This window comes from Polyodon spathula, chromosome 25 (genome assembly GCF_017654505.1).
Source record: "Polyodon spathula isolate WHYD16114869_AA chromosome 25, ASM1765450v1, whole genome shotgun sequence".
Classification (NCBI taxonomy): Eukaryota; Metazoa; Chordata; class Actinopteri; order Acipenseriformes; family Polyodontidae; genus Polyodon; species Polyodon spathula.
In genome coordinates this window covers 4,707,746-4,717,356 of record NC_054558.1, presented here as the reverse complement: position 1 = coordinate 4,717,356, position 9,611 = coordinate 4,707,746, and the positions used below count along the sequence as shown (strand labels likewise).

General features: G+C 45.2%; 1 protein-coding gene across 1 annotated transcript; it reads left to right on the top strand.

Annotated features, from left to right (window-relative positions):
- The first annotated feature begins 1,303 nt into the window (after positions 1-1,303).
- LOC121299870 (RNA-binding protein 15-like) lies at positions 1,304-7,442 on the top strand. Its single transcript, XM_041228042.1, has one exon. The coding sequence runs from the start codon at positions 1,471-1,473 to the stop codon at positions 4,039-4,041; it is 2,571 nt and encodes an 856-aa protein (XP_041083976.1). The 5' UTR covers positions 1,304-1,470; the 3' UTR covers positions 4,042-7,442.
- Positions 7,443-9,611: the final 2,169 nt, after the last annotated feature.

The window sequence follows — 9,611 nt, the reverse complement described above, 5'->3', positions numbered from 1 at the left end:
TCGTGTTTCAGGGCTGTACAGACGTTCTGCCTCGTTATCCGTTAGGCTTCAGCTTTATTTGGATGATTGCCTCTGCCTTGTTTTAATTTCCCGTTCCTCTGTAGTTTCTCTGAGATACGAATGCGTCTGTACTGCATGAATGCCAATGCACCTTACAAGTTTATACAGACGTCAACAAACTGTGGTCCGCTGTCTCCCTCTGACGGTCACATCGTTGAATGTTTTAGCTGCGTGTTAATGTCCACTTCAGCGATCAGAAATTAGAAGAATTAGAAATGGGAATTCTAGAATGTGCAATGTTATTTATTTAGTTACAATAAAAGATTTGCAATAACAGCGTTATAGACTTGGGTTTGGACCGGATTGGACCGTTGCAAAGGAGCAGAAGAGTCCCGTCCTGCACGGAGATGGGTGAGAGTGGCCCGATCCAGTAACCTTAGCTCGGGAGTGACACACCAGCTTCAGTCGCGTCGTTCAATTTACACGAGGCACAATACTGGCACAGCAAAACACCATGTATTTATTTATTTTTCCCGCCTGCACTATGTTGTCTTCGTTTAAAAGGAGAAACACGTTTACACTGCCAAGTAATTCAATTAGAATCGTCGAAAGGACGTTTATTATTGTCGGGTTTATTTATTTATTTATTTTGGCGAGAGAATGCTGTTTTTTTGTATTTTCAAAGTGTATTTCAGTTTATCAGCAAGCTCACCTCTTGTTGATAAACAGTTGAAATAAATACGTAAACCAGTTTAGACAAAATTGACTCTTTATAACCCCCCCCCCGTATGCAGAATGATCGACACTGCAATCCACCCAATCTGATTCTTTAGCAGCTAGTAAAAGAAGACGCCGAGCTACCTCCCTCTTGTGATCAAAGTGCAAATCACTAGAATGCATCTTTTTTATGTCTAAAAAAAAAAAAAAAAAAACCATCATACAGCTAGAAATGAAATAAAACACGCGAGGTAATTAGCAAGAACAATTAAGATTATAAAGTGCCCCTCGTTTTGCCCATGCATTTGCGTGTTCAGTTACCATAGATACGATTTCACTAGGTGCTCCGGGTCGAGTTTGCAACCTTGTGAAAGTGCACCCCGCGTGTGGTCACGTTGGCTCTAGTTTCTATGAGAGTGAAGCATCATGACGCCTCGCTGTAGAGCCAACATGGGGCCAGTTTCACCCGTCCCGTCCCCCCGTCTGCACCAGCCCCCGCTCCACAGGACAAACCGCACCGAGCGACGCGCTTCTCAACCAATGGGGCGCTCTCCCTGGGCGCGCTGTGACCAGTAAGAAGCTGGGGCGGGCATTCTTTGATGTTGCCCCAAAATGGCGTATGCGGTTTCTTCGCTGGAGGAACATTGAGTGGGGGAAAAAAAAAAAAAGAAAACACACCGTGATTTCGATTAGGAACCGAGTTTAAATTTGCGTGCTTTTGTGTGTGTGGGTCCTTAAAATAAGACTGCGAAAATGAAAGGCAAAGAGCGGTCGCCGGCGAAGAAACGCTCAAGGGCCTTGGATGAGATCCGAGACAGAGGAGGAAGCCACCCGACCAGCAAGAAAATGGCTCTTTCTGTGTCCGGTGGCAACAGCAACGGCAACAGCTCGGCAAAGAGCGAAGGGAGCTCGACCAGGAGGAGCCTGCTCGCCGACAAAAGGGGAGAAAGTCGGGATTTCGAGAGGCACGCAGCCGGCAGTGCCAGCAGCAACCACGGCTACGCTGCGCTCGCAAGCTCCTGCAGCAAGAACCACGATAATAACTTAAACCCGGAGCCCGCCAGGATCAACACCCGCGGGGAGCCTCGGCCGCCGCCGCCGCCGCCGCCTCTCAACAGCGAGAGTGAGTACAAGACCCTTAAAATAAGCGAGCTGGGCTCCCAGCTCAGCGACGAAGAGATAGAAGACGGGCTTTTCCACGAGTTTAAGAAATTTGGCGACGTGAGTGTTAAAATTAGCCGGATTAGCGACGAGAGGGTGGCGTTTGTCAATTTCAGGAGGCCCGAGGATGCCAGGGCGGCCAAGCACGCGAGGGGGAGACTGGTGCTGTACGATCGCCCCCTGAAAATCGAGGCCGTGCATATGAACAGGAGGAGAAGCCGCTCCCCTATTGAAAAGGACACTTACGCAGTGCTGGCAGGGCGGCACCCACACGTCCAGAGACCTTTATCCCCCACTGGACTGGGATACAGAGATTACAGGCTGCAGCAGCTTGCTTTGGGGCGTCTACCCCCTCCCCCACCGCCCCCCCTGCCCAGAGATCTGCAGAGGGTAAGAGAATATGCCTTTTTCGACGCCCGGGCACGCCCAGCTTACAATAGGACTGCTTTCCGAGAAGAGGAAGTCCTTTCCCCTGAAGATGATGAAAGAGCTAACAGGACGTTGTTTCTTGGGAACCTGGATATCACTGCCACGCAGAGCGACCTGAGGAGGGCCTTTGACAGGTTCGGGGTGGTCACTGAAGTGGACATTAAGAGACCCACCCAGGGCCAGACCAGCACCTATGGTTTCCTCAAGTATGAGAACCTGGACATGGCTCACCGTGCCATGATCGCAATGTCTGGCAAGGTGATTTGCCGAAAACCCATCAAGATCGGCTATGGCAAAGCCACCCCCAGCACTCGCCTCTGGGTGGGGGGCTTAGGGCCCTGGGTTCCCTTGGCAGCTCTTGCCAGGGAGTTTGACCGTTTTGGCACCATAAGAACTATTGACTACAGAAAAGGGGACACCTGGGCCTACATTCAATATGAAAGTCTGGATGCCGCCCAGGCAGCTTGCAGCCACATGAGAGGCTTCGCTTTGGGGGGCCCGGATCGCAGACTCAGAGTGGATTTTGCAGACACAGAGCAGAGATACCAACAGCAATACTTGCAGCCCCTGCCTTTGCCTCACTATGACTTGGTGGCAGAAAGCTTTGTTCACCGCGCAGCACCAGAGCCATTAAGGGCCAGGGAAAGGACTCCCCCGCCTTTGCACTTCAGAGAGAGGGAGCTGTACCCAGCTCCTGAATGGGCCCCTGTCAGAGACCGAGTGAGAGCAGGCTACGATCCGCTAGAACACCTGGACAGGGAACGCAGGCCGCGAGAGAGCTGGTCCCTGGACCGGGAAAGAGAGCTACAGAACCGGGAACAAACCCGAAAGCGCCGGCTGTTGGAGGAAAGCCGAATCCTGGAGCGCTCCCCAGACAGCACTGAGCGTGCCAGGAGGCGCCACTGCCTTTCCTTGGAGCGCAGTCCAGGGGAGAGCAGCAGAGACGGCGGACGTTACAGTGACTCTGAGCGGCCCGTGCGCACAGAGAGGCCCTCCCCGCCCCTCAGGGACAGGCGCGCCAGCTTAGAAAAGGGCCAAGGTGACAAACGAGGAGGAGAGCGGCTAAAAAACATCAGCCTCTCTGACGCTGGCATCGGGGGCGGTGGAGAGAGGGAGCGCAAACGCAAGATCGGCGACGCCTGCAAGAGCCCGGTCAAGAAAGATGAGAGATTGGAAGTCAGCTCCTCCAAGCCCTCCCAGCAGCAGAAGCAGGAAGGCAGCCAGAAACTCACCCTGGCCTGGCAAGGCATGCTTCTCCTGAAAAACAGCAATTTCCCTTCCAACATGCACCTCCTGGACGGGGACCTCAACGTGGCCACCAGCCTGCTGATCGACGGCTCCACGGGAGGCAAGGTGGCTCAGCTGAAGATCACCCAGCGCCTGCGTCTGGACCAGCCCAAGCTCGACGAGGTCACACGCCGCATCAAAGCTGCAGGACCCAAAGGCTACTCCGTCCTCCTCGCAGTACCGGGAGACGATGGCACTTCCGAGTCGGATCAAGCTTCATCCACCCAGAGACCCCTGAAGAACCTGGTGTCTTACTTGAAACAAAAGCAGGCTGCCGGTGTCATCAGCCTGCCCATCGGAGGCAGCAAAGACAAGGACAACGCTGGAGTCCTCCACGCTTTCCCTCCCTGCGATTTCTCCCAACAGTTCTTGGATTCCTCCGCAAAAGCGCTTGCCAAAACCGAAGAGGACTACCTGGTGATGATCATAGTGCGTGGGGCGTCCTAAAAATTTTTGTAAGGTTGCAGATCAACAGCACTGCATGCATGCGCCTGGTTTTGTATTATGGGATACATCAGTGTATTAAGTTTGGGCGTTGGCAACACATTTTGCCAAACAAAATAACCCTTCTTTTAGGCAAAAAAAAAGAAAATCCACGAATCCAGTTCTTGGGGTCCAAAAACGTAACTTTATCAAAAGGTTTGCAAGCCTGTCTTGCATTATCAGAGCTATTCCTTTTTAGTTTAATTTTTTTTTTTTTTTTTTTTTTAACAGATTTACCTGTTTGTGTTCTGTATACTGTTCCAATCCATATACTGGTGTTCAGGCTCAATATTATGAGGAGGAGGGTAGGGGGGGTTAAAGAAGGCAGGCTTGCTAAGAAATGAAATACATCAAATTTCTAGAGATGTGAAAATGAATGGCACTGTCGTGTAATTCAGTAGGCCTGTACGAGCCCACAGTGAGCTTGGTTGCAGTTAATCCAAATGATTAAATACATAAATAAATTTGTATGACATACTGAGCAGCCTGCAGCAGGGCACACGAAAAGCACTTGGTCATATTTTTCCATTGCGTGTAATTAAGAGGTACAGGCGTCGCCAGATCGGACACCTCTCAGTTTCTTTACAATTGGCTATTGATAAAACAAGCAGCTGTTTCAGTTGCCTGAACTGCAGCTGTGGGTGCTCGGGGGTCACATTTTCCCAGTGTGTTACAGAGAATCCCCTCTTACTGTGTAAGAAGACCAATAGAAATTCCATCAGGGCTGCTGAGCTGTGCTCTGCTGTAGTGTCCCTCCCTGTGATTTTCTTTGAACAGATGTGGGTAAACTGGGCCTGCCTTTTATGTCTCTTCCCCTCTTTGCTGTTTGGTGTTTCCCTGTCGCTGATCAGATTCAAGGTTTGCATTTGCAAAGCTTTAATTGCCTCCTCCTGCTGAAGGGCGCAGTGTGTTTTGGGTTCTGTTAAATGTAAAATAATTCTTTGAAGACCCGAACGAGGCTCTTTGGGATTGATAGATACTTCAAGTAAAATGCAGACCTTGTGCAGCGAAAGTGGTATGGGATCTGATGAGTATCTTCTGACAGACCCGTTCATTATTGTCAATCTGCTCACATGGTGCTTTCCTTTTTATCTTAAGGTACCTTCTTGTGTGTTTATGTTAATAACAGATTTAGTATCCCATAATGCAAAATCTGACAGTAACCATGTTGACTTGAAAAAAAAAAAAAAAAATATCCACAAAGCTGAATGTTTATGCTTGCATTAACCCAAAATAATGGTAGGGGTTTAGTGTTGATTAAACTCTTGCCATGTACTTGGTAGGAGTTTAGTTGTATATTTTCCTTTTTTAGAAACACAAGTACAGTCCAGTTACTGGTTTATATAACAAAGGTGGAGATTCTAAATGCAGAAATGTTGTTTTGTGTTATTAGTGTGTACACGACAGTAGAGAACAGATATTTGGTTACTGTTTAAAAAGCACTTTTACTGTTGTGCAGAAAAAGAAAAAAAAAAAACAGATAATGTTAGGTTGTTTATCCGTGGAGCATTGGCTGGGCTGTCTGCTTCTGCAGTGCATGAAATCCCCAAAGATCAGTATGATTTGACATGGTGTTTTCAGCACAGGTCTGAGACACTAGCTGCACAGATCCTGGCTAGGTATTTAATCCTACTGGTTCCCTTCTAAATGCTAAAGTAAATGCGCATTGTGAAACAAAGCCGTCTATTTAGCCTAATCGCTGTTTGAAAGAAAGTGTGGCTTCTTGGACATGTAATTCATGTCTGATTGTCATTTTCCTTTAAAAAAATAAAACAAGCATCTCTATAACATGAAAGTAATGGTTGGTCTGTAGTATGGAGGGGGTGATAACACTGGGGCTTGGTTTGAGTAATTCAGACCCCCCCAGTGGGTTGGAAGTGTTTCTCCAAAGCTGACAGCCTTGTTTTGCTCTGTAACTCATTCCTACAAACTGTATGGCACCAATAATACACAAAAGGGGAGGGGGGGGGGTTGGTCAGCTGTTGGGTTTGATGAAATGTTTACTGTGGTTGGTGGTTATTTTGTGTGTTAAAGTGAGAGGTGTTTTTTTGAGAGGGAGAAAATGTTGCTTCTGTAACTATTCGTAAAACAGTACGATTTGCTATTCTTCAGTCCCTAAAATATGTTTTTCTTCCTCCAGTGCAAATGTTTAAATGTAGAAACAAAAATACTAAAGAATAAAAGGCACAGCAGATTTATAAATGTACAATCTGCTCTCTCACTAATGCATGCTATAAACACAGCCCTGAATTAAATGTTCTGGCCCAGAGTGTGTTTGCCTGGCCACTTCAAATCCTGAATTAGCACAGGGGAACTGATCGTGTTTGTTTCAATGCCCCTCTGCGCACTGCTGCTCCTCGGCAGGCTTGTTAATCAGTCACCATTGCTAAGAGGCAAGCTGTTTAACTACCCGCTCATGGGTCAAGGTGCCATGTGATGTTTGACCAGAGGACGCAGTTGTAGAAACCAGTGAAAAGAATGGAGTTGTATTTCTCAATTCCTGAGAAGCACTAAGCCAAGCAGAACCCAGGCAGTGTTTGTTTACTTGCAGTGCATTGTGATACGTAAAGCATGTGGATGCTTCTGCTTCAAAACAGAGTTACTTTTAATTCTTTACTGTCAGCTTTCTACTTAATATTCTGACTCTGGTTCATCACAACTTTATATATATGTATATAAAATCATATACCTTAATAGGGTTAGGTTGTAACCTGGCAGATTGATACCTGAAGCGTATTTAAATTATACGCATTGGTGTGATGACATTATGGCCATTAAAGCCAGTCTCGGTGTAATGGGCGACGTGGGTAAAGTAATGCAAGAGAGCTGGGAAGTAAGGATTAGTTATCTAAATGAACACAGTCATGATTCCGTTTTCTGTTTGTTGCAAAAGGGTCTTTCTCATTTTAGAGTGAACCGTTTAATAAATACGATGTGCTTGTGGGGGATATTGGATAGCTGTTTGGAATGGCCCCACGTTAACATCAGAGGCTAAAATAATGAGTGTACAGACCCAAGCTAGTACTGTAGAAATGCACTCTCAGAATGGGAGTGGAGTAAAGAACCTTTTTATGGGGTCTGGTACAGTGTAGTTAATAAGATGTGTGATTTCACACTTGCAATCCAGTAAGGAGATTATCCCAGAGTTTAAATACATTGTGATACCAAGGGTAATACCTTTAAAAAAAAAAAAAAAAAAAAAAAAAAAATATCTGTGTGTGTATGTGTATATCTATCTATATATATCTATCTATATATATATATAATGTGTGTGTATGTGTGTGTGCATGGATGTTGAAACAAAGATTAAGAAATGTGTAGCTGCTGCTGCTGCTGATAATAATTCTAATTTTATCTCAATGACTTACCACCCCCCCCCCCCCCCCCCCCCCCCCCCCCCCCCAATTGTAAGTTAACATCACACACAGCTCTGACAGCAGCAGTCAAACTATTTGAATTTCTGAAAGGGAGATAGATCTATTTTCAGATCCGGCCTGGGAATTAAGATGGCTCTTAATTTTTTGCAAAACTGCGACCTGAGATATTGTCTTAGGTTCATTAAAATAATAAAAAACGTCTTTGAACTGGTCATTGAGATGAAAATAAATGTCACTGTGGTAAAGGGATTAGCAGCATTACATTACAACTGCCTTGGTTGAAGAGAGGTACCAGTGAAGATAAAATGAAGAAAGGTTAATCCACCTCTTGCTAGAGAAAACAGAAATCTTTGTAAACGAGTCATTGTAATTGAAGGATGCAGTGTTACGTGTGTACTGTATCTATGAGGGGAGAGGAGGTCCTGTTCTGGGGCAGGGGCATGCTTATGATTGAGACAGTAGAACACTACTGTTTATTGCACAGTGTAGGAGTCCTGCAGCTGTCTGCTGATGGACGCTGCGTTTTGCACAGATTTCTGGTGACTCTAGCGGTACCTGCTTTAAAGGCTGTTAACAGGAGGGGTATTGTTGGTGCCAGTGCTTGTTATTTTCAAATGTAATGCTAACCATTTGATTGTCTTGTAAAGCTTTTTAGTTTTGAGTAGGTTTGATTAACTGTAATGTAATGTCACATTTTGTACAAAAACAAAACCACCACCACAAAAAAAAAGAAAAATCTGTGTGTTCATCAAATGCATTCATCAGCTTCAAGTAACGCTGGACTGGAAAGGAAAGCCAGGGTGTTGAGGGGACTGTCTGTGCCCTGGGGAATGGCTCTTGTAAAATATACATAAGCCTTTTTCAAGCGGAGTGAGGGAAAAGAAAAAAAAAAAAGCTTTGTTTCAGTATTTGTACATTTTCACTAAATAGCAGCTTAAAAGTTGTATAACTGCTGTTGTGATGCCAGTTTCCGTGTTTTAAGTGGGGAAAATTTGATTCATGACTTTGCTTTGTGCTGTGTACGCCTAATTTCTGGAAAAAAAAAAAAATATATATATGGAAACCTTTTTTCTCACGCAGCTGAGAATGAGCTGTTAACACATACACAAGTGCACAAGCGCTTAGTTGATTTTGTTTCAGTATCAATAAATTGTGTTTCTTTTGAGGAAAAATCTGTTTCTGCCTGGAAGTGAGTTGAAGACAACATTCATGACTCCTTTTGTTTTGTTGCAAGGGGAGTCGTTGCTGCACAAAAACACAAGTGTTTCCGTAGGAGAGAAACCTTTACCTATGGCCCAGGGGGGAGAGAGAACAAGAGTGAGAGGAAGGGAAAAAGCACCTTTTAAAGAATGTTTTCAAATATTGACCATCTTGTGTTGCCCTATTTGAAGATTTCCTGATTGTCTCTCATTTGTTTCCACCCACCCCCACACGTTCTGTTCCAGTTGAGGAGAGTTGTGTTTGCTGCTGACACCTTGTGTTCCTTTAGATGGAGGTGTCCTGTTTTGCTCACGTTGCAAGAAGCAGGAGAACATCTTTAAAAGAGTTCCTTTGAAAAAAAAAAAAAAAAGTTGCAAGCCTGACCTGCTGGTGTTTGTCCAGTGTTTACGAAGAGCCCCGCTTCTGAGTTTTGTGTGTTTTTGTCGACACATAAGATGTGGCCTTTTGTGCCCCTTTTCTTAATTTGAGACAAAGGGAATATCCTGACAAAAACCCTGCTGTTGGTCTTGCACATTTTAAAACACAAATACCCTGTGGTGCTAAAAAAATTAAAGTCATCGCAGTGTATGCTGCCTGTGTTGCTGTGAAACCACTCTGAGATCCTTGCCATCACTGTTGCCTTTCCATTTGGAGGGGATATGTTTGTGTTTTGACCTGATTTCCAGTTTCGAGGATCAGTTTAAATGTTACGCCTTTTTTTTTTTTTTTTTGTTTGTTTCTGAAAATGGAAGGAAGAGGAGTTCCTGATTTGATAGCAGTTTATTTTAAGAACCTTTTCCCTTTTTTTTTTTTTTTTTTTGGTTTTCAGTGCCTTTGTTTTGTCCGATTGGCAAGCCTGTTCCCTTGCGGTGATATTTCAAGTTTGGAAAGTGCATGCACCCTGTCGGTGTTTTTCTTTTTTTTTTTCCCCCCCAGCCAAAAAGCACATTATCAGTT

What these genes read in the sequence shown, in the direction of transcription:
- LOC121299870 (XM_041228042.1), top strand. Translation starts at nt 1,471, where the DNA reads ATGAAAGGCAAAGAGCGGTCGCCGGCGAAGAAACGCTCAAGGGCCTTG.